General features: G+C 39.5%; 1 protein-coding gene across 3 annotated transcripts; it reads left to right on the top strand.

Annotated features, from left to right (window-relative positions):
- Positions 1-9,740: 9,740 nt before the first annotated feature.
- LOC120301804 (GDNF-inducible zinc finger protein 1-like) lies at positions 9,741-24,615 on the top strand. Of its 3 annotated transcripts, none has more exons than XM_039329442.1 (7): positions 9,741-9,993; positions 12,026-13,147; positions 16,667-17,554; positions 18,556-18,650; positions 21,063-21,230; positions 21,835-21,992; positions 22,870-24,615. In XM_039329442.1, exons 2-7 carry the CDS (start codon positions 12,027-12,029, stop codon positions 23,107-23,109), a joined length of 2,670 nt encoding a protein of 889 aa, XP_039185376.1. In that variant the 5' UTR covers positions 9,741-9,993; position 12,026; the 3' UTR covers positions 23,110-24,615. The 3 variants fall into 3 exon arrangements, with proteins under 3 accessions (XP_039185376.1, XP_039185375.1, XP_039185377.1); XM_039329441.1 differs by having other exon boundaries at positions 12,026-13,255; XM_039329443.1 differs by having other exon boundaries at positions 12,026-13,255; positions 21,835-21,982; positions 22,870-23,045.
- Positions 24,616-25,268: the final 653 nt, after the last annotated feature.

Genomic DNA, 25,268 nt, shown 5'->3' with positions numbered 1-25,268 from the left:
TTGTGGTTGTAAGTCGACTTACACCTGCCATGCAGTTTTATCTTACTCTGTTCAATAATTAGTGAAGGAATCTTAAGTTTGAAAAGATCTTGAAGTTCAAATTCAGATTAATTTCACTATGTGCAAGAAAATAACTTTTGGGGAGAGATCTACTTTTTGGGTGGTGGATCTACTTCTGTCAACCAGGGTTGATGCTCCCCACCATCCTATACCCTCCTTTCGGGAGAGTCTCTTCTGACTTTAAAAAATTGCTTTCCTGCATTCTCTGATAAATAGAGAGGCAATAGACTTCACTCTCAGAGCCAAGCATCAAATGATTAGAGTGACCCATGCGCTCCCTCCAGGCCAAGGCCAATGAGTCAGTACTCTGCTCTGCAGGGCTGTTGTATTCAGAACAACAAAGCTTCAATTCAGAAGGCACTTGGATGGTCAGCTCCTCAAATGGCTGCTTTACTTTGCCTAGAGCAGTGATGGTGAACCTTTTAGAGACCGAGTGCCCAAACTGCAACCCAAAACCCACTTATGTATCGCTGGGTGCTGGGAGGGCGTGGCTCATTGGGTGGGTGTGGCCCATTGGGTGAGCGTGGCTGCGGTGGGAATGGCAGACTGGGTGGGACTAAAAAGTTCAATCAATCAATTCCAACTTTGCGAGATCTTTATTTTCCCTGAGAGAAGTTAAAATTGATTGATTGATTGGACCTTTTTTTTTTTGCACACGGCGGCGGAGGCCTAAAGCGAAAAGGTTTTATAAAACCCAGCTGAAGGTCTACAACATGGGCGATGGCCAGCGTACCCACAGAGAGGGCTCTGCGTGCCACCTGTGGCACACGTGCCATAGGTTTGCCACCACGGGCCTAGAGGTAGGGGAAGATGGGCCAAGGTAAATCATCCTTTTGGCCAGCAGGCATAGTTGCAGTTTGAACAGTGTGTCTTGAGTATGGCCACAAAATAAATGTCCTAAGGCAGGGGTGTCAAACTGCTGGCCCGTGAGCCGGTTGTATCATGTGGAGGCCACGCCCACCCCAGCTCCGGCAATGCAAAAAAAAAAGTGATATGTCGTGACACATCACGTGACACGGCGAGTTTGACACCCGTGCCCTAAGGCTTGCAAAGGGGTGAGTTTCCTGCTTGCCATCTCTTTTACTTCTCAACAAGCTTTTGGCTTTTTTCCTAGCAGGTCTCAATTTCTCCAAATCTCCATGGCCAACTGGATTTTGCTACTACTAACAGAATAATAGAGTTTGAAGGGACCTTGGAGGTCTTCTAGTCCAACCCCTTGCTCAAGGAGAAGACTCTATACCATTTCAGACATTTCAGATAGCTGTCCAATCACTTCTGAAAAACCTCCAGTGATGGAGCACCCACAACTTCTGAAGGCAAGCTGTTCCATTGGTTAATTGCTCTTATTGTCAGGAAATGTCTCCTTGATTCTAAGTTGGTTTGCTCCTTTGTTAGTTTCCATCCATTGTTTCTTGCCCTGCCTTCAAGTGCTTTGGAAATAGGTTGACCTCCTCTTCTTTGTGGCAGCCTCTCAAATATTGAAATACTGCTATCATGTCACCTCTGATCTTTTTTTTCCCACTAGATTAGACTTACCAAATTCCTGCAAGGTCAAAATAAAGCAGATGAAGAATCACTTTTGCATATAGTCCTTTATCTTTTTTTCTAAGCATTCACCCAGCATTATTTTGTTTCCCGGGAATACCTAGAGTTCTGCTTGTGGTTCAGCTCAGAGACTATTTTAAAAGGTTATGACTGAGGTTGGAGGTTTGCTTTATAGCATGCCCATTTTCCATTTTATTTTTAATTAAATATAACAGATCCTTTTTAAAAGATATGTGGGATAAGAAACTTGAGGGGGCACCAAAGATCTATTGATCAAAAGTCAGAATTTCAAATCTTCTCTAGGAGTAAACCTATTGAAAACAGGGACACATTGTCAATGGACCAGGTAAGATTACACTGAATCCAAGTTCCATCCATTCAGAAGGATATGGAAATACTATTTTTACAGAAAAAAAACTCTGTTTGATTGGTTTTCAAAGTACAGGCCAGATTTAAGAGTAAAGTCTGTTTTAGAAATATATAATTAAAAAATGAATAACAAATGAGAACTGAGTCTTCAAATAAGATCTGCATGACACACTAGAAGTGATTCTAGCTGTATTTCCCACTAATAATAATCATTTCCAAAGTGGATTTTTTCTGCAGATTAAGCTTTAGATATTTCTGCTGTAAAAGATATGAAGTTGCTGTGTAGAAAAAAAAAACTTCTAAAACATGATCAGCAGCTGCCAGCAATTCCCTAGCGGCCTACTTGGACCAAGAAGTCACGTATCACAAAAGACATTCAAAACCCACAGCTAAAAAATCTAAAAAGATGCAGAGGAAGAATGGAGGAACAAGATAGTCAGTAAAGTCTAGAGGGCCAGGTTTAAGAAGCTAGAAAAAAAACTGTAGCAAAAAAGAAAGGGAGAGAAAACAAGAAAGTAAAGTAGAAAAGAACATGTTAACAAGCAGACAAAATAAGTCTGCCTCTCAAAATTTGAAAGGCAAGGTTGACTGGACACTTGAATGAATGAAAAAAAGAGTAAAAGGCAGTAAAGTATTGCCATCAGTGGACTATATTATCTGGTCTGTATTATCACTATCTCTTGCTGATGGGATCCAGGTGGGCTAAAACAATCTAGGAGTAAGAGTATATTAGTGAGGGTGCATTATCTAGCATTATTCTTTTAACTTTGCCCAAGCCTGTTGTAAGAACTACAGCAGTATTTTTTTTCAAACTTGACAACTTTTAAGATGTGTGGACTTCAACTCCCAGAATTCCCCATCTAGCATGTTGGCTGAGAATTCTGGGAGTTAGTCCACACTAACTCCACACTGAGTTGTCAAGTTTGAAAAACACTGAACTACAGTGAGGGAGAGAGGGAACCAAGAGAGCTAAGTAAAGAATTATATCATACGCAGAGTATTAGTAAATCAGAGATCAGGTTCTGCAAACAGTCTCATTGTGAGAAAATGAATTATTTTCCACCTTCATTTTTGGTCGTACAGGCGTCTGGTTTTATGGATCTCTGTTCTTCTCTACCTATGTATAATTACTTATCCTCATTACTAAAATTCCTTAACATAAAAGGCATAAAAAGGCCAGGGGTTTCCTAATGCCTTTCAGCAAGAACGATGATCAGACTGCCTAAACCTCGTTGTGTCTAAGGATCAATGACAATGGAGGTCGGATTGCTATCCACGGTTCCATTTGCAGTTTGGATTAAACATGTTGTGCATGCCTATGTGTGCACACAGATAAAATCTGTATTGTTAAAGTGTGGCTTTCACAATTTCATAAATCAAACTAAATAAATAGCAACTTCACTTTGAAAAGAATAAGAACTCTAATACCGTTACATAAGCATGAATGTTTTATGGGCTATCGCCAGTGAGAAATTATGGCGTTCCGTTGCTTGGGCTGTTCGCCTGGGAATGCTCCCTGAATTTTCATTAAAACAGATGAAGCCTTATATTTTAACTAAACATATTCATGGCAAATTATTTAACAGCAGTTGGATTTCTCCCACCCACCCCCAGATGTAATTTATAGCACAGATTGCATCTCCTCTGTCTGCATCTTTGGTGCTCTTTAATTTTTGAGCACTTTCTTTTGTCCTTGCTGTGTTTGAAAATGAGCAGATGTCAGGACTGGTTTCCACCTTGTAAATGAACTGAAATGGATTTTACATTTCTGCAAGCCTCCCGTGGCAAAGTAAAAGTTCTGTGTAAATCTCAGCATAACCTCATGTTGTCAGACAGGGTACATATATTCTGACAGCGTCCATGGATTTTACTAGCTTCATCATGATGATAAAACATACCACACAAACAACAGATATTACTAGGGCGGAAACAACTGCGAGGCAAGATTGTTTGTCTTTTAAAAGAAAAGAATTGATAAAAATGCAAAAACGTTAGAAAGCAATCCTGTTTTGTGCAACATCCAATCCATCTGGCCTGCCCTGCACTATTATCTTGAGGTAAATTACTCTTTAAGGATAATTAGTTGCTCTGATAAGGCTGATATCCCCCATCATCATTTTGAAGGGCCAATGACAATTAGATTAATTAAGTAGGGCAACACACCTCTGCTTTAAAATTTCAAAAGGAAAAAAAAATACACCCAGTCTGATTACAGATTCAGTGGTAATAGTCTACTAATCAGGCAAAGAGAAAAGACTAAAAGAAGAGGGATTGGTGTTCTCCAGTAATAGTCTTAGAAATGCTTCTCTGAGATAATGCTGGGGGTGCACTGATGCTTACTCAACATTTGGAAACATCATGGTAAATGCTGTAATTCATTTATTAAACTAGAAGCTGTCTAAGAAAAGGGTTATCACCCGGTTGCCCAGCTTTCTGGACTTGCCACGTCTTTTTTGCTTTTCCATGGAATCAATTGTCCTCTCTTAATTACCACCATAGTATTCATGCAAAAGATTATCCTTTTGCTTCTTTGTTCTCTTCATCCTTTTATAGTATAATCTTTAGGCCAATGTTTCTCAGCCGAGTGGGGGATTCTGGGAGATGAAGTCCTCACATCTTAAACTTGCCAAGGTTGAAAAACTCAGCTTTAGGCAGTCAAAAGAGTAGGCTAATGGTAACTTTCAATGAATGTTTTTAGCACATTTCCAACAATCTTTTTCCTTTGTACAATCAAAGGAAATATTCTTATGAATTCTAAATTGATTGTGCTTGCTCAGCATGTAACATCAGAGCCAACTGAAAGCCAAATGATAAGTTTACTGTAGGAACCCCAATCTTTTTGGAATAGTTGGCACATCTGACATTTTGATAGCACTTTTTTGAAATGGTTGCCATAGTGAGCATGGTCAAAAACAAAATTGCCAATTACCAGAAGGCAAACTGGTGAGTACCCCAGGAATTCAGGCTACCTTTTTTTTTATATACAGATAGAGAACTCACCATAATATTTATTTATAAAAATATTTCAGGGAATACATAGCAATAAAAAACATTTTGGACATTAGGATAATTGGAGGCTGTGTTTTATTTTGCAACACACTAGTTTCACATGCATCTTTTAATTTTTTTTAAAAAAAAGCTAGAATAATTTTAAAGCAAATTCAGACAGGTCATGGACACCAAGTGAAGTTATTGGATCAGTAGTGCCCACAGGTACCAGTTTGGGAATCTAAATCTTATTATATTGTATAAGCCCTGACATTATGGGTAAACAATGGTATATATATTAATGTATGAATGCAGCCAACTGTGGTTTATGCTCAATGTTTATTCAACAAACTTCACAATTCATTCAAAGTAAAACTCACAATGTATTCATGATTGATTCAGTATACTGTGATCAAGTAATGATGGGTATGAATACAGCCAATTCACCAATCAATGTTTAAAGCTGCTTAGCTTCACCAGCTGGCTAAAATAATAAAATGCAACATAAGCTGTGTTCACAAAATATACTAAATCTTAATTTATAAGCCATAACAGCTAGGTTCTCATAACTTGCTAGCCATATGGCTTGTTTTCACAATCCATGATTTAATGTATCTTCCCAGCATCATCCAGTCATCACTGCAGTGATATAAAGATTGTCCTTGTTACTGTTATTTTGGAACAACCATGGTTGGATGATTCTGGAAAATCTATAAATCATAAATATTAAAATACTGAGAAAATCAGGCCTTTTTGTTGCAAAGTCTTTTCAGGGTTTCTATATTATTAATTAAAAGTTTAGTTCCTTCCCTTGTCATCATTCTTTGCTCCAATTTTAGTCTCTTCTTTTTGAAGAACAAGCAGGTATAGTGTAAATACAGAAGAGAAACATGATAATATGTGAATTACAATTTAATATTTGCATCAGTGTTGGAACACAAATACACTGTTATGAATTTGTGTTGGGGATTTGTGTGAGAACATCATCCTAATTTGTTATGGACACCACCAGGATGGAACTATCCAACTTTCTTTTCCAATTATCCAATTATTCTTTCTTTTCTTTTCCTTTTTTTAATAGGAAAGCCTGTGGAGACTTACTTTTAATTTGCTATCCCATTAATGCCAAAAGCAACATTTTGGCAGCATTAAGGTAGAAATACTAAGCACAGAGATGCAGAAGAATGGACCATCAAGACCATAGGCGTTCACACCATAATAGACAAGGGCAAAATTATATTATGTGACTTATAGCTATTTCTCTATGCATAAGTATGGAAGAAAAAAGCTGTAGGAAGGGAACGGGAATGTATTTTAGGTGGTGATAAATCTCAGTGCATCCCACTGTAGAAGAATAGAATAGAATAGAATAGAATAGAATAGAATAGAATAGAATAGAATAGAACAGAACAGAATAGGACAGAATAGGACAAAGTTGGAAAAGACCTTGGAGATAATAATAATAAAGTTGGGAGGGACCTTGGAGGTCATCGAATCCAACCCCTTGCTCAGGCAGGAAACCCTATACCAGTGGTTCTCAACCTTTCTAATGCCGTGACCCCATAATACAGTTCCCCATGTTGTGGTGACCCCCAAGTGGGTGTGGCCACCAATAAGAGGGAGTAGGACAGCTAGGGAAAAGGGAAAAAAATGGTGGACAGCGTGGTTTGGCGACCCCCATGAAATGGTCGTTCGACCCCAAATGGGGTCCCGACCCACAGGTTGAGAACCACTGCCCTATACCATTTCAGACAAATTAGGAGAGCCTCCAGTCTCCTAATCATCTTTGTTGCTCTTCTCTGTACTCTTTCTGGAGTCTCAACATCTTTTTTACATCGTGGTGACCAAAATTGGATGCACTTTTCCAAGTGTGGTCTTACCAAGGCATTGTAAAGTGGTATTAATACTTCACATGATCTTGATTCTATCCCTCTGTTAATGCAGCCTAGCACTGTTGGCTTTTTTGGCAGCTGCAGCACACTGCTGGCTCATATTTAAGTGATTGTCCACTAGGACTCCAAGATCCCTCTCACAGTTATTACTATTGAGCAAGGTACCACTTATACCAGTGGTGGCAAACTATGGCCCTCTCTGTGGGCACGCATGCCGTCACCCCAGTTCTAGGCCTTCAGCTGGGTTTTATAAAACCTTTTCGCTTTAGGCCTCCGCTGCCGTGTGCAAAAAAAAAAAAAAAAAAAAGGTTCAATCAATCAGTCAATTTCAACTTCTCACGGGGAAAAAAAAGATCTTGCAAAGTTGGAATTGATTGATTGAACTTTTTAATCCCACCCAGTCTGCCGTTACCACCGCAGCCATGCCAACCCAGTGGACCATGCCCTTCCAATTGGCCACACCCAGCCAATGGGCCACACCCACCTGGCATCCGACGATGCATAAGTGGGTTTTGGGTTGCAGTTTGGGCATTCGGTCTCTAAAAAGTTCGCCATCACTGACCTATACTATAACTGTGCATTTGGCTTTTGTTGCCTAAATGTAGAACCTTACTATTTTCACCACTGAATTTCATTTCGTTAGATAGCGCCCAATTTTAAATCTGTCAAGATCCTTCTGTATCTTAAGCCTATTTTCTAGAGCAGTGTTTCCCAAACTTGACAATTTTAAGGCATGAGGACTTCAACTCCCAGAATTCCACAGCCAGCAATGCTGGCTGTGGAATTCTGGGAGTTGAAGTCCACATGCCTTAAAATTGTCAAGTTTGGGAAACATTGTTCTAGAGTGTTGGCTATTCCTGCCAGCTTGTTGTCTGCAAATTTGATAAGTTCCTCATCTATCCCCTCATCCAAATCATTGATGAAGATGTCAAAGAACATTGGGCCTAAAACAGAGCATTGGGGTACCTCACTGCATACTTCTTCCATGTAGATGCAGTTCCATTGAGGACTACACGTTGAGTGCTATTGGTCAGCCAGTTACGAATCCATCTGGTGGTGATGCTGTCTAACCCACATTTTTCTATCTTATCAAGTAGTAGGTTGTGATCTACTTTATCAAATGCCTTACTAAAATCTAAGTAAATTATATCCACAGCATTCCTCTGGCCCACTAATTTTGTCACCTGGTCAAAGAATGCAATAAGATTTGTCTGGCATGATCTGTTTTTGACAAACCCATGTTGGCTTTTGGTAATAACTTTGTTTGCTTCTAGGTGTTCACTGATTCATTATTTGATTATCTTTTCCAAAATCTTCCCAGATATTGAAGTCACGCTGATAGGTCTGTAGTTTCCTGGATCTATTTTTTTCCCTTTTTTGAAGATGGGAACTATATCAGCTCTTTTCCAGTCATCTGGTAATTCTCCAGTGCTCCAGAATCTTTGACAGATATAGTTCAGTGGTTCTGAGATCATGTCTGCCAATTCCTCCAGAAACATGAGGTGTAATCCATCTGGTCCTAGTAACTTGAACTCATCTAGGGTGGACAGGTGCTCACTTACCATTTTCTTGCCTATTTTAAAACTGGTATTTCTAAGCTGTTTTTTACGGTACTGTTTTTGATAGGTTGGACTGTTTTTTCCCTTTGTGTAAAGACAGTTGCAAAAAATGATTTAAGTAGTTCTGCTTTTTCCCTGTTGCTCATCACCTCCTTGCCACTGTCTCTCACTAATGGCCTGTTTCCTTGACTTTTTTCTTGGTTTTTACATGTTGAAAGAAGCTTTTTTTGTTATTTTTGACATTTGTCGCAAGTCTTAGTTTATGTTGAGCCGTAGCTTTCCTCACTTCATCTTTGCAGGCTCGGGCTATCTGCTGATATTCTGCCTCAGTTATGTGCCCCCCTTTCCACTTTTTATACTTGTTCTTTTTGTCTTTCAGTTTATCGGAGAATTCTTTATGCAGCCATGCTGGTTTCTTTTGAGAGCTGCTATTTTTCTTCTCCATTGATATTGTGCTAGACTGGGCTTTTATAATTTCACTTTTCAAAATTTACCAAGCTTCTTGAGTTGTTTTCCCCTTGACTTGAGGATTCTCATCCATGGAATCCTTCCCAAACTCTAAGTTTATTGAAATTATCTTTCTTAAAGTCTAAGGCCCTAGTCTGACTATGTTATGTTGATTGTGCTTACGTAATGTTGAATTCCAATATTGCACTCCCCCTCCAAGGTTCCTGTGGCTTCAACACCTTCTATCATTTCATCTCTGTTAGTGAGAATTAAGTCCAATATAGCTGATCCCCTAGTTCCCTTCTCTACTTTTTGAGAGACAAAGTTGTCTGCTAGATTTGTCAGGAACCTATTTGATCTTCCAACTTGGTGCAAGTTTGTCTCCCAGCTGATGTCAGGGTAATTAAAGTCCCCCATTACTATTGTGATATGCTTCCTACATACCTTAGTTAACTGACTAGCAAAAAGTTCATCTATTTCCTCTGTTTGGTTGGGTGGCCTATAGTATACACCTATGGCAATGTCATTTTCCCCCCTTTTATATTGACCCAAATGCATTCAAGGCAGTTTTCATTATTGTTGTGCTCTATTTCTGTTAGAAATGCAGTTATTTCTTATATACAGTACAACTCCACTATATTGTGGAGTTTTGTGACCCTACACTGCTTGCTTACTCGTTGTTTCTCTCTGTTGCTGTTTCTCTCTCTGTCTCTCTCACCGAGTTTTGTAGAGGCCACAAGCTTCTAGGAAACGGGGAAAACAACACCACAAAGCGAAAGACGCCCCAGCCCGGACGCGACGTTTCAAACGAATGTATTGCTCTTCGTAAACTCTTCCTTTCTCCAGCAGGCGGCGCGAGCACACTAAGGAAAGAGTCCACTCTAGCGTGCTTCGCTAAAGATGGCTTCTGAGGTTTCCTTGCCCACCAGAAAGATGGCGGACTGCTCTGTCTCAATGGAATACCATAGATGACAGCGACGGGCGAGGAAGGGACGAGCTCCAAACGCCAGCCAACCCTTATTCCTGGGTAACCCCTCGGTCACGGGCCTGCGCCTCTACGGTGGCTGTCAAAGTCGCTTTCAGCTGAGTGTGAGAATTCGGCTTGTCTCCCCGTTCGCCCTCCCGCTGAGCAGGTCAGTCGAACCTCCCGGATTCGAGCCCCGAAAAGATGCTCCGGAGCATCGTTCCGATTGATATTTGCGCCAAACAAGCTGGGTGGGAAGATGCGCCACATCCTCTTTGTTTGCCCGCGACCGGGCAAGGGCTATGCGCTGCCCAGGAATAGGTCTTGTCACTCAAGGCTGCTGCAAGATCTTTTTACCATCTGAAACTCTGTCCGGTCCTAATGCAACCAGCCTTGTTGTTGACCGTGGCGACCTCTTCAAGTAAAGTAGCAAGTAAAAGCCAGAAAGCTTTCTCCAACTTGCTGCTTTCTAAGGAGTTTCGAGGATTATACTATATTGTAACGCTGTTATCCTCAGTCAGCGGAGAGCAGGAGACATATCTGGAGGGTATGGTTAGGAGATCGCTTGCTTGGATTCCTTAACATAAAGTACTACGCTGCTTTTGTTTCATTAATCATGGATCCCTTTCAGTTTTGCTAAATCTTTCCCCACTTGCAAGATTAGGAGATAAAACTTCTCTCTACATCTTCGGCAATCTTTTAGAAATAGCATTTATGCCCCTCAGTTTTTCTGAGAAGTCAACCCTTGTGGCTTACAAGAAGTTCTCCACTATACTTATCCTCACAATCACCTTGTGAGGTAGTCTGAACTAAGGGAGGGCAAAGATCCAAAGGAAGCCCTGTTGAATGATGCCCTGAACCTCAGCCTCTCCAGTTGCCATTACTGCTGTATTATACCATTTTCCGACATTATGCCCTTGGAGATTATAGTTCAACATATTCATACATTCCTCTGTTGCTACAATTGACAGAATTTGCGGTCTAAGCTTATTTGGAGGAATATAGGATAGCAATGATCAAATGGTTTTGATCATTCTCTTGTCAGTCCAAAAAAATGAAACAAATACTCTAGATACATCAGCTTTCTCTTCTGGGAAGCAAGGGCAAATGGGTAATTTTCCTAGAAACAGATCTAGGGAATTCCCTGTTAATTATCTATCAACTATTCCTGCAAATTGTCTGATCCATTTAATGCATTCAGTCAGATGAAGGTAGGCAGGTTGTATTTTTGAATATTCTTTTATTTAAATAAAAGCAATTTCCTTGCAAGTAGAAAGTTGGGGCAAAAGTCTGATTTAGTATTTTCTGTGTCTTGTTTCTTGTTTCATTGGCTGAATCAAAGAAGCTTCCTCCTTTCCAATTTGGCTGCTTTCATACATAAAAGTAATATTTTACAAAATTGTACACGATCGTGTAAAATAGTGCAAAATGTCATTGCGGATTCATTTGCTGCATTTACACTTGGACCTCATTCCTGAAAATCTAGGCCCAGTCAATGATGAAATTGGTGAAAAGCTCCACTAGGATAATGCTTCTATGAAAAAATGGTATCAGGGCAACAGGAATCCGTCAGTGCTGGCTGACTGTTGTTCAACACTGTAGCGAGATGCATCTGACACCCAAGTACAAATGAAAATCAGCAGCAAAATATTTTTAGCCCTGTTGAACTCGTGCAATTTGTCAGAAACATTACATAATTAAATATGTTGTAGTCATTCAAAGTTAATTTCATATTTCTGAAGATTCCTATATAATGCAGTCTTTCTGAATTTATATTTGCATTTAGTTTGAAGGGCTATGAATATCATAATTACCTAAAGTTTTTCAGGAAGCAAAACATTTGAAAAAACTTGCTGTCTAGTGTTTACAAAGATCTGAATTATGTATACATCACCTTCATGTTTCTCTTTTTTATATGCTGGTTGTCAAAAAGTCGTCCTTTCAGCTTTACACAGTTCACATTTGTAGAGGACAGAGGCTAGAATATAATGCAACTTAAGTAAGCATAGATGGTATTGTAACCTTTAAATTAAAAAAAGACTTTTCCTCAGTTAATCTACTATTATCTATCTGGCCATTAATTGTAGGAATTTTAAATATTGAGTATAAATATGGAAGATCTGACATTAAAACTAACTTTGACGAGAAGGGTAATTTTTACAAGCTGACGAAATGTTCTCAACTGTATTTCTGTTTAATAGGATGGAAAAAAAGAAAATTTTAATGAAATCCAGTGTTGCTGCCTCCAACCTTCTGAGAACATTACATTCTCTCTATCAATTTGGACATTTTTGTGATGTTACAATATACACAGACCAGCTAGAAATCCAACAAGAATTTTCCGTTCACAAAGCTGTTTTAGCAGCTTCTAGCAATTACTTTAAAAGCCTTTTTCTCAATAGTGAAATGGAGAACGTCAAAAACTGCACAGTGATCCTCCGGGATATTCAGACTGAAGAATTTGTCTCATTCCTCAAATTTGTTTACACCGCAGAGTTAGAAATTGAAGTGGACAGACTGCACCAGATCAAGGAAGTCGCTGAAAGATTTGAATGCAAAGATCTGCTTGAAATTTTTGAAAAAATGAAGGCTGTAGATGGAAACTTGGAACCACATGTTCATTTGAAAAAAAATGAAAGTGTTAGATTGCCTGGGAAGCGAACAGAACATGGAGGAGAAAAAGTACATGTTTTGGCTGCTGCACTGAGGAAGAATCATTTGGGGAAGAAAATGAACCATTCAAAACCAACCACCAATTTTGATGATATTAAAAATAAACGTGTAAACCCTAATGAAGATAGGATTGTGAGCTGCAGTTCCAAAGATGAGTCAACAACGACATCTGAGCGTACCAATAAGACTGACTGTCCTTCATTAAATGAAGAGGACTTGAAGGAAGCCCACATCGCTTTAAGCAGGACATTGCCTGACCAAAAGGATGAAAATAGCTTGACACTCTGTAAGGCGAAACTCAGAAAATCAACCCGCAATATATCAAAAGTCTTGCCAAGAGCATATGCCAGTGACAAGCCTAATCATTTATTCCATTTTGCTGAGCAGTACCAATCACATATTGATCTGGAGCATAGCACAAGCCTGGGAACTGAGTATAGCTGCAATATTTGTAGCCAACTCTTTCCCAATTGCCACAGTCTAAGGCAACACAGGGTCACTGTCCACAGCCGAGAGCGGATCTTCCCTTGTTTGCTGTGTGACAAAAAGTTTCAGCACCAGAAGGATATCAGTGCTCATATCCGCAGGGTGCATGAAAAGAAGCAGCATCCGCAGCAGTGCCCCTACTGTGACAAAGTCATCAGTTCCAGGTATGGCCTGACAATTCACATACGAACCCACACAGGAGAGAAGCCTTATAAATGTCAGTGCTGTCCAGCCAGTTTTGCTCAGAGGTCAGCCTTTAATAGTCACATAAGGTAAATCCTCTTTTTTTTAATACATAAAAAGTAGACAACAGTAGCAAAGAGAAGTTGGCTTGCAAGCTTTTTAGCTTTTGATTTTGTAGCAGAGTTCCTACCTTATGCTCGGCCATAGTTTAGCTGGTTTGGGTTTGGTTTATTGTGGGAGGGTTTTTTGGTATAAATTTTATTAAAAATTTGCAAAGAACATAAAAACTAACCCAAAGTAATAAAGTTACTCTTAGGAAGACTAAGGAAGTAAGGAAAAGTATTACAAAGCAAAGAAAGAAAGAGAAAAGAAAAAAATGTAAAAAGAAATAGAAAAACCTTCCATTTTGTTCTGTAGCAAATATAAGTAGAATTACAATATTAGCTCTTATAAAACTCACTTTTTTCTATTATCCAGTTTTTTTCTAATCATAAAAACCACAAATCATGAGCACATTTTTTCTATTTCATGCAAAAAGTCTACAAGTAGTTTCCAGTCAGCCATACTGTTAATTTAGCCATTACAAGTTCTATCATCTTCACCAACCCACTCCATGGGTAATGTCAAATTTTTCCTTTTCTGAGCACTAAGAGTCTTGCTGCAGGTATCCTATATAAAAACAAAAGTTTCATGGTTGTTGTTTTTTTTTTTTCAAATTGCCTGTCCATTAGTCCTAAAAGAAAAATCTCTGGTTTCAGTTGTACTTTAACCATTAAAACCTTCTGGATTAGTGCCTGTATTTATTATATCCATTTTTTAGCCTTTTCTGTGTCCATTAAATATGGTAAAGTATCCCTTCAGTGTGTTTACATTTCCAGCAGGGATTCAAAGTACTTTTATATATTCCAGAAGTTTCTATATACTAATGATACATCATTTTATAAAAGTTCTTGTTGAGGCTAGAACATAAAATACAACTAATCCCCAACCTACTGTTGAAAGAAAAATCTTCATCAGTCCAGTTCAAGCTGAGAATAAACAAAATGGAGACTGCTTTAGAAAGAAGGTTGTAGTTTATTGAAGAGCAAAGCCAGACAGAAGCGTGGCTCTGGGAAAGCTGACCACATGTAGTAGGGAGTGGTGGGTTTTTATATCTTCTTGAGTTTTTGTTTGGAGTTCTTCCTGTTTGAGGCTTTGTAATTTCCTGTGTCATGTACTTTGACTTGAGTCTGAGTGTGCCTTTCTGGTATTCTGATGGTGGTGAGTTAATCCTATTATGTCCGAAAGGTCATATCCTTCTTCCCTGGGGGTTTGGCTGATGACTATGTCCTGTATTGGATTTTTTGGTGTGAGGGATTGTTGATTCTAGGGATCTTTGTCTTTCTAATCCCATCAGCTCTAAGCTTCCAGTGCCAGTCTTTCTGAAAGGATTATGATATCTGCATTTCTACAGAGCTGGTTTCTGCATTGGGGAGGGCATACTTTTTTGCCCTTTTAAGATCTTTTGAGGAAATATAATATTCTGCCCTTTTTAATATTTCCTTCTCTGGGGGGGGGGCTGACTTCCCACACTACAACCAATCACTTTGCAACTGTTCAAAGTTACAGCGCCCCCCCAAATTTATTACCACCCAGTCTCAAAATGTTGGCTTCTGTAGTAATTCCCCCTCATTCCTCTCATTGGGCCCTACACCCTCCTACTCAACCAGTGTCACACAATTACTTTTTGAAGATCTCTGGAGCTTGGATTTGGGAAGCAAAGCAAGCCACTTTGTTGATGGACTGTGCTACCATGAGTGGCCGCAATTCAGTGCTGCCACTTAAAAAATTTGGTGGCCACTTTGGTGATTGTACCACACGGGCCCAACTATGGCATGCTTTGCTTTGCTTTCTTAATGCAACTTGTGCATGTTCCACGATGTTTATATTATATCAAATAATCTCTAATAAAGGCTTTGCTGGCATCTCAAACTATCCTCTTGTCGGTTTCTTTATTTAAATTATTTTCAAAAAATTCCTTCAATTTCTTTTTACAATCCTGGACAACTTCATCTACTTTATTTAATCTCTGTCTTCATTTTTAATACAACAAAACAAAAAGTCCTAAGAAGAATAAAAGGGACAAGCCTCTGCCTGGTTGTTGTTGTTTTTCTCTTACTTTAGTCCTTCTCGGTAACCTTCACTACAGCAAAGCTTATGTTTCCATGGCAACTGAGTACTCATATTTTACCTTTAGCTTATTTCTTTCTATGCAAACTTCACCAATCACTTAACCTCTTTAAAAATAACTAGTATCATTCCCGTGCCAGGCCGATCTTATTAGCTGGCTTAATGAAAAAATTGTAGCAAAGCACTTTCATCAAAAGTAAAATAAAAATAAAAAAATAGAGAAAAAAAGACTGTCCCCTTGTCTGTTTTTTTAAAACATTCTTATAGCTTCTCTTAGCTGAGCTTTCTGCAAGTAAATCTTAAATCATTAAATCAAAGATTTTGAAACTCCTTATTTGGGAGCTTGGGACAAAGTTATTGAGAGTGAAGGTTCGTTCTCCGAGCTTGTGGGTTGGTTTCCAAATGCTTCATTACCAGGCTAGGTAACATCTTCAGCAAAGTTTAGGGGATGTCATTGTTCTCCTGTTTATAAGGGATTTGTATGGTCAGTATGTCTTGTGATGGGTCAGGTGTGGGTGTGTTGAGTGAGAGTCTTGTGATGCATCTTGTGATGGGGAGCTTATATCAGGTGACAGTCACTGGGAGGTGAAGTGCTGGTTGGGGGGACTTGGGTGGGTTGGTTGAGAGTCAGTGCTATCTCTGATTGGCCGTGTAATTGATCTGGATTTTGAGGGGTTTGTAGGCTGGTTGTAGGTCAATATATCTGTTGATGGAATTCCTTGTGGAGTGCCGGGCTTTGATGAACTTACGACTGTGACAGGTGGTAACGTTGCTGATTTTGAGGTTCTCCAATCGAACTGGTGCTGTTTGGTGTCAGAATCCAAATCAACAGCACAGCCAACCAGAGACAGTATCAACCCTCAACCAACCCATGCGAGCCCCCCCCCATCCAGCACTTCACCTCCTAATGACCCTCACCTGATGTAATCTCCCCATCACAAGACTCTCACTGATGACTCACACCTGACCCCTTACAAGACCCATTACAAGACCCTTACTTGACACACCCACACCTGACCCATCACAAGTCCTGTTGCCCACACAAAGCCTTTGAAGAACACTGACACTGACATCTCCTAAACTCTGCTAAAGATGTTACCTAGCAAGTTAACGAAACATTTGGAAAGCAACCCACAAGCTCGGAGAACGAACCTTCACCCTCATCCTACACCCTAGCTATAGATATTTGCCACTATTGCAAACAAAGTTATTGGGCAAAATCAGGCTGATAGCTCTCATTTGGGGAGATACTATGTATAAGCGGGTTTTTAAAGTCTCTGTAACGCTCAACATTGCATTTTCCTATCTATAAATTCTTTTTTCTCCAATAGAAAGATACATGAATCCAAAAAAGATGAAAAATGCATGCCTGCTTACTGGACAATAGTTCCACCAGCAGAAAAAGTAGATGTGATAGATAGTAGAATCAATAGGAATAACAAAACACAACCCAAGGTGCCAAATCATGATCTGCAAAGGGAAATACTTGGCAAAGCTACTCAGGAAGAACCTGGCAGATCCCTTCCAGAGGAAGCACAACCAGACAAAAAAAACAAGAAGCTGGAAGTAGGTACTGAAACTAATACTAAAAAAGGGGACACTTGTAGGCAAGGGACTGTGGATGTGAAAGAAAATGGAGAAAGAGTTTGTGAAGCAGGCGTATACAGTAATAAAGACAAGGAGGCTTTCTCTCCAGATGATCATCACAATGAGGACTCATATGATCATGGTACAGAAGACTGCAAACAGGATGTAAATTGCCAAGTTAACAAAAACGAGGCCATCCCAACACCTGCTTACATCATAACTTGTACCAAATGCACCGAGAAGTTTCCATCACGGAGGAAATACGTCATCCACTGCAAAGAAATCCATCACTCCTTGCCTGGGAAAGTATATCAGTGCGATGTTTGCAGCAAATCCTTTGCAAGTCACAACAGCTGGAAAGAGCACCGAGCCTGCGTTCACACAGAAGACCGGAAGTTTGCCTGCACCCTGTGCAAGGCCACTTTTAAGAGAAAGAGGGATGTGAGGACTCACTCGGTGCGGAAGCATGAGGGTCAAGCGAAGCGTCCCCTCTGCTCCGTCTGTGGGAAAATTCTGAGCTCCAGAACGGCCCTTGTCTTCCACATGAGGACCCACACAGGAGAGAAGCCATATCAGTGTGGCATTTGCGGCTCAAGATTTGCTCAGCCATCACAGCTCAAGATTCATACCAGGTCAGCTTCTACTATCTCTTCTTCTCCCGACACATTTTGTTTTAAAATATTTATACCTATTTGTAATATAAATTGAATATTTCTCTTTTTTTATCTTTTAAAGGCAGAGCCTTAAGATACGCTTCTTGCACATAGCTCTAGGCTCAGCCCTTATTGAATCTGAACCAGGACACCAATTCTTTCCTCTTATTTTAATAGAATACTATTTTCTTGAATTGGTGATTTTTTTCTCTCTCTCTGATACTTCTCATGAGCTCTTAAACATGTAGAAAAATAAGAAATCTTTATTTAATCAGGCGAGGATTTCAACTCCAGCATTGCATCTCCCTTCTTTTTGCCCTAGTCAAAAGAGTTACGTGATGAAGAGGTATGCTTCCTGCAGTCCTGGATTTGGCCTCTGCAAAGTTACTGCCTAATTGTAATTTTTAATACAATAGAGGGCTAAATTATTAAATACATAGAGAACAATGAATTAAACTCTATGGATTTAATTAGAATTCTGTTATATTTTACTACAATAAAATACAGTTTCTCTTTAATTTAGTATAAGTTAAAATGGAATGAAATCAACTTTTTGTGTCTGCGTGTGTATGTGCTTGCTCTACCCAAAGTTTGTCAAACATCAGTTTAAAAAGTCCTTGACCCTTAAATGTTGTATGCCTCTAAAAAAAAAAAAAAAACCCTTGGAAATCATTTTGTCCAAATCATTAAGTGGAGGCAGCTTCTTTGTAGTGAGTTGCTTTCTTGCATACTTTTTGTTTGTAGTATAAGGTCTTGATCAGGGGTCTTCAAACTTGGCCCTTTTATGACTTGTGGACTTCAACACCCAGAATTCCTCAGCCAGCGTGCCTGGCTGAGGAATTCTGGGTGTCGAAGTCCACAAGTCATAAAAGGGCCAAGTTTGAAGACCCCTGGTCTTGATGAACATTTTGCGAAGTTTGCAAAACAACATTTGGTTTTAAATACCTTTTGACAGTATTTCCATATTCCTCTGAACGCAGGTCACACACAGGTGAAAAGCCATACATCTGTGAGGACTGTGGGGCCTCTTTTGCTGATAAAAGCAAACTTAATGGTCATAAAAGGACACATACAGGTAAGGCTTAAATTAATTTCCTGAACCTGACAAAAGGCCACATTTACTTACAAAGAAGAGATATCAGATTTGTTTTGTTTTTTAATGAGAAGAAAATCAATAGTAAGGTATCTTGATTCAAACAATTCAACCTGTTCACTGATAGTCACATAGAGAACAGCCTGGTTCTGATTGCACGTGGGTGCACATGTTCCTGGTTTCCTACTGCTTGTAGCAGTGGGAAAACGGGGACCAGTTATTCACTAGAAAGCCTTTTTTTTTTTTTTGCCCAGTGGCTGGTCATGACAAGGTTCCCTACAGTTCCAAAAATCTACCTATAACGTAGGCAAATGTTGGAGGTTGCCCACTCATTCTGCAAGATCAAGCTGTTACATTGCAACTTTACCTACTGTCTAGGCCCAGGGGTAGGCAATCTTGGCTCTTTTATGACTCATAGACTTCAACTCCCAGAATTCCTGAGCCAGCATGGCTCAGCTTGGAAACCTCTCCCTTTCCCCTCAGCATGGCTGGCTAAGGAATTCTGGGAATTGAAGTCCACGAGTCATAAAAGAGCCAAGCTTGCCTACCCCTGTATTAGTCCAACAGCCTTCTGCCTGGCAGAAATCCTTCAGGAGAAAAGGAATGTTGAAGTCTTCCCCTGAATGTCATCTTTTCTTTTTTGCAGAATTTTAGGAGAAATGAAGGGGTAAACGTAAACTGCCTCTGTCCATTTATACTTTTGTTTTACAGAAGGGATTATTTGCAAAAAAACAATATGGCTGTCAGGCAACAGTTATTCAGTGTAATATAAGAAAAAGAAACAAGAGTACAGGTAGTCCTTGGTTACTGACAGTCCTCGTTTAGTGACCGTTTTTAATTACAGGGTGTAAAAAAATAAGCTTTGCAACCAATCCTCACATTTATGACCATTGCAGTGTCCCATCATGGTATTGCTATTTGGACCCTTCACAACTGGCTTGTGTAAAATTGTAAGTCGTGGTCTTGTAATGTTTTGTTTAACAACCATGGTGATTCGCTTAACACAGGGGTGTCAAACTGCCGGCCCATGGGCTGGACGCATCACGTGGAAGCCGCACCCACCCCATTGCCGGCAATGGCAAAACTGTCCCGATATGTTGGCATCACATGATGTTGCGAGTTTGACATGTTTGGTTTAACAGCTGAAGGAGAAGTGAGGATATAAGCCTATCATGGTCATGTGGTGTTTCATTGAATGACTATGGTGCTTAGCAATAGAGTTGCCAGTCCCAATTATGGTTGCTAAGTGAGAACTACTGATAGTCCTTGACTTACGGTTTTACGTCATGCCAGTCATTAAGCAGGTCATTATGTGACTGCATCTTTTCTTTTTCCATGGTTGTTAAATCCATGGCGCCTAATGGGCATTGCTGGAAACTGGAAGTAAACTCTAATTTCTGACCAAAAATGTTTTAAATCACAGTCATGTGACTGTGGGGTGCTGCAAACAGCTGTAAATGCAAGCTAGTTCTCCAAAACCCAAAATGCAATCACGTAACCATGGGGGGGAGGGGCAGGCCATCAGAACTTCAAATCTGTATCATAAGTGCCTTTATCAGAGCCTGTCATAGTTTCAAATGGCTTGCCAAGTGACCAGTTGTATGTCAACGACACCTTGTTCTTGTATAATATTAAGGTGACCAACTTTTTTACAATGAAAAGGACACAAATAAATTGAAGAAAAAAATATCGTAAATAAAAGAAACATTTTATTCATTGCAACAATAATACAGACAACTTGCATGTGCAAAGTTTGCCAGCCGGGTGTTTTGGCGCACTCAGCACCAATTCCTATTGGCTTTCGAAAGCCAATAGGGAGCAGCACAGCTCATGCAAAAGTTGAAAAAAAAAACCCATAAAAAAAAGGTGCCGGAACGCCGTTCTGAGCGTTCTATGAGAAAAAAAAAAAAGCCCTGAGATTAGTCTTCAAATATCGAAAAGGAGGACATGTAGGAGAACACTTTTTGAGGGAGGACAGAACTTACAAAAGGAGGACTGTCCTCCCTAAAGGAGGACGGTTGGTCACCTTAATAATATGCAAGTATGTAATGTTACAAATAAGCTACAAAGAATTAGGATACAGCAAACTGACAGAATTTCAGATTCTTCATGGCTTCACATAGTACTGTTCAGTATTATGAACAGTAAAATTCCTGAAAGGTTTTTAATCGTTACAGAGAAGGAAAAGAGAAGTATATTAAGAAAAGCTCGAGAAAACATTATTTTGGAAAATCTCCGATGGGTGATCTTCAACTTGGATGATCCTGCATTGGAGCAGAAATATTCATTCATTATCCCTTTTCTGTCCTCTGTGTAACATTGCTTACTACAAAAGAGAATATAGTGATGGCTACAGCAAATACATTAGTATGTGTGCATATATTTCCTTTACAGGAGAACGCCTCTTCAAATGTGATGTATGTGGGAAACATTTTGCTACCAATGAATATTTAAAATGTCACAAGCGTTGTCACATGGGAGCTAAGCCATACAAGTGTGATGTGTGTGGGAAAACCTTTGGATTGAGAACTTCATTAGCCCAACATAGTAATGTTCATGCAGGTAGGGAACAAATGGTGTATTGGAGAGATGCAAATGCAAAGCAGGTTTCTGGGATTTGGTGTTCACAATTACCATAATTCTTATACATGCATCATGTAAAGGAACCTAGGATCCCCATAGTTTTCCTATTTGTTTTAAAAATAATGTCTTTTTGTTCATTAATTGCACTTAAAATAATTTAGCGTGTAAACCAAACATTAGGCATCTATATAGAGCCGTGATGGCATAGGGCTTAGAATGCAGTATTGCAGGCTGGCTCTGCCGACTGCCAGCAGTTCAATTCTCACCGGCTCAAGGTTGACTCAGCCTTCCGTCCTTCCGAGGTCTATAAAATGAGGACCCAGATTGTTAGGGGCAATAGGCTGACTCTGTAAACTGCTTAGAGAGGGCTGTAAAGCATTATGAAGGGGTATTTAAGTCTAAGTGCTATTGCTAAGTGCTCTGCCAGTTCAATACTTATGCAGGCATGATCTACTGTAGCCTGTCTTCACCTCTGCAGATCACAAAAGTCAGAAAGCAAGATAGACTTATGTTTTTAAAAGTGACATTAGAATTAGAAATAAACTAACACTGGTTTGTTTCTTCACATTCATCCTCTTCCCAGAGACTCCTCCTTATTTCTGTGAGCAGTGTGGAAAGACGTTTACTCAGCAAGGAGCCCTAAGACGTCACCAGCGTATTCACTCTGGAGAAAAGCCGTACAAATGCAGGGCTTGCGAGAGAACCTTCACAGATATGTCTACCCTGAGGAGGCATGTATTGGTATGTTCAGTGGTTTGTGCTATAGCTTTTGTCTGCAGGAATAGAGATCGGTTTATGTCCTGAGATCATTAAAAAAAGTTCTCTCGCTGAGGGGTTTTTTTTTAAGCCGTGCATGACATTGCAGTCATCTTTCATTCTTCTGTCATTTTGTCCATTGTGGCACAGCTACTGGGGTAGGGAGGCGAAAGCACCTCTGCACGGGCAGAGAAAATTGACAAAGCCCTGTGATTTCTGCCTTGTTTCTTTATAATACAACTCTGTAATGCACAAGGGTTACACAACTTTGGGAAGCTGAAGGGCCAGCAACACTCACACAATGTGTGGTTTCAAAGCAGTTTTAAAGTTACCTTGGGTTAGATCAGGGGTAGGCAACCTTGGCCCTTTTATGACTCGTGGACTTCAACTCCCAGAATTCCTGAAGTCTACAAGTCATAAAAGAGCCAAGGTTGCCTACCCCTGGGTTAGATCGATGTTTTTCAAACTTGGCAACATTAAGAGGTATGAACTTCAACTCCCAGAATTCCCCAGACAACATGCTGGCTGAGGAATTCTAGGATTTGGTCCACATATCTTAAAGTTCCACATATCTTAAAGATGATTGTTAGATTCTTCAATGTAGGAGAGAAAGCTCTGTAGGAAGGGTAATATTCTTGTCTTATTGTGGCTAAATAAAGAATGTTAAGGTCTCAAGTCACTGAACTGCGAATGCTTTATTTTAAAAAAATCGATAAACTAATAAATAAGAAACTGATCCAGATTTCATTTTTTAAAAGTTAATAACCCTATTTATAGAGGATTTTTGAAAGTACATTTTTATGTTTTACAAGCCAAATGAGACCTTGAATAGTAAAGTATTTTTTTTCCCTTTCTGTCATAGGTCCATGATCGGAATGCTCATTGGAAAAGTTTCTTAATAGATCTTACTATCAAAAAGGATCATAACTGGTCCAAAATAGAGACTTTGTCTACTATTTATATGCAAGAGAATTCTACTACAGTTTGGTCTGATTGCCAAGAAAAATGCCACACATCAGAAAACACAAATGTAAAAAAAGTAGAACAGCTACCAAGCAGTACTAACGTGAAAGAATCGGAACCTACCCGTATGCATTTATAACTATCAACAATTAAAGTTCAGTGTGGATATAAACTCATATTGTTTCAATTTTTTTCCCTTGTATAGGAAGATCCTCCAAATGCTTGCAGAATCTACAAACAGACATGGCATCAGCTTGGATTCTGATATGGGATGGTTTCTAAATGTGCTCTTTCTCTTAACTTAAATGCCGATGTTTTAAACAGCTTTTGAGGACTAGGCAGACATAATAAGCAAGTTCTATCAGGTTGCCTATGATCAAACCACTATGGGCCATACTGATGGCCATGTACAGGTCAGAGAGCATTCATCCTTGTTTTAAAAGGAAAGATATGGCCAAAGTTGAAAAGGGTAATAAACATAAATGTGTAAAAATACAGAACCCCCACCTCCACCAAGAGGGATGTGTGGAATTCATGTAAAATATTGTACATGGGAACATGGTGTTATATGTCTTCTTCCAAAGCTTAGGGAATGTTGATTTGGTATACATTCTGGTATTGTTTCAAGATATCCCTTCCTGCAACTGTTGAACACAAGGACCAGCCTCTAAAGCTAATGAACTTTGTGTTGTTTAGAGTGCGAAGATCTCGGAGTTCAATTCCTAGTACAAGCTGGTCACCCATGTCTGAAGAATTTCAATAAGCATAAAACAAGACAAATGTCGTCTCCTGCTGGCGAATGTAACTTTTAGAGGAGCAAATTTCAAACCCTTTGGTCTCAAGACCTCTCTATGCCCTTACAAATCATCTGAGAATACAAAGAATAGGATATAAAGCAAAGAAAAGTCATTGTTGAAGTGAGGATTTTGATGTGAAATAGACATTAAAAAAAAGGCAGGATCTTGATATTCATAGAATGCCACGGAATATTGGTGTTCAATCTCCATTCCAGGAACTGCAGGAAAACTGTTAGATTGGCACTGGAAAATATTGTATAGACCATCAGCAGTATGCTTGTTAACATACCAGATAGGAGGCTGCTTGGGGTAGTATGTGATTCATCTGCCTGAGCGATAATCAACTAGTTTTGGAGAGAGAATCTTTATTAGAAATTCTTGTCCAGATACCCGCTTTTTCTTCTGGTATATCTGAGCAGAGGGCAGGCTGTTTCTCATAATCTGGAGAAAAAGGCAAGGACTCTCCTGCCCTTCCTAGCCCTGACTCGCTTTGGACAAAAGTTCTACAAAGTGAGATGGGCATCAAACAAATCTAATAAATAAAAACATTCCATTAGTTCCAGCTTCTTTTGTTGCATCCATACTTTAAATAATCTTTATTAGAAATTCTTGTCCAGATACCACTACCTGATATGGTGTTGTACACACTCTCAAGAATATATTATTTGGATGCTATAGAAATGCAATAAATAATAAGCAAAACTCTCTTTAAAAGAAGCATTTTGAAAAAGGGGGAGGAGTCTTGTACTGTGCTTAGATGTAAATGCATATTAAATAAAAATGTAAATGCTAAAGTTTTACTACTCATTTGAAGACATGTTTGCTTCAGAATAAACAATAAAGGCAAATCCACCACCTTTGCTATATTTATTTGCTAACTTTTACCTGTACTTAATAAAATTGCAAACTTATATGCAATAATAGAAAACATACATAGCTCCAGGTGAAATTGTTGAATCCACCTTCTCTACTCTTGCTTTTCTTCCTGCAGATGTTTATTAACAGTCTAGTAGATCAGTGAATGCAGCTGTGACTGGGGGAAAATTAGCAAAATTGCAAGCCAGACTCTGCAAAGATTCAAGTCTCCTGTTGCCTCGAGTGACCTGCTTTTTCTTCTGGTATATCTGAGCAGAGAACAGGCTGTTTCTCATAATCTGGAGAAAAAGCCAAGGACTCTCCTGCCCTTCCTAGCCCTGACTCACTTTGGACAAAGGTCTACAAAGTTCTACAAAGTGAGATGGGCATCAAACAAATCAAATAAATACATTCCATTAGTTCCAGCTTCTTTTGTGGCATCCATTTCATCCATACTTTAAATATTAGTGAATGCAGCTGTGACTGGGGGAAAATTAGCAGAATTGCAAGCCAGACTCTGCAAAGACTTAAGTCTCATGTTGATCCAAAAGTCCCATTAGGGCTTATTTTCAGTGGTGTCTTAGTTTTTCATGTACAGGAGGTAGCGAGTTCATGGGGGCTGCCAGCCCCGCCCTCCAAGCAGCAG

The sequence above is a fragment of the Crotalus tigris genome, unplaced genomic scaffold, assembly GCF_016545835.1.
Source record: "Crotalus tigris isolate CLP2741 ecotype Arizona unplaced genomic scaffold, ASM1654583v1 scf7180000024397.1630199, whole genome shotgun sequence".
NCBI classification, from domain to species: domain Eukaryota; kingdom Metazoa; phylum Chordata; class Lepidosauria; order Squamata; family Viperidae; genus Crotalus; species Crotalus tigris.
Note: the sequence above shows the minus strand (reverse complement) of the source record. Positions and strands in the feature narration are given on the sequence as shown.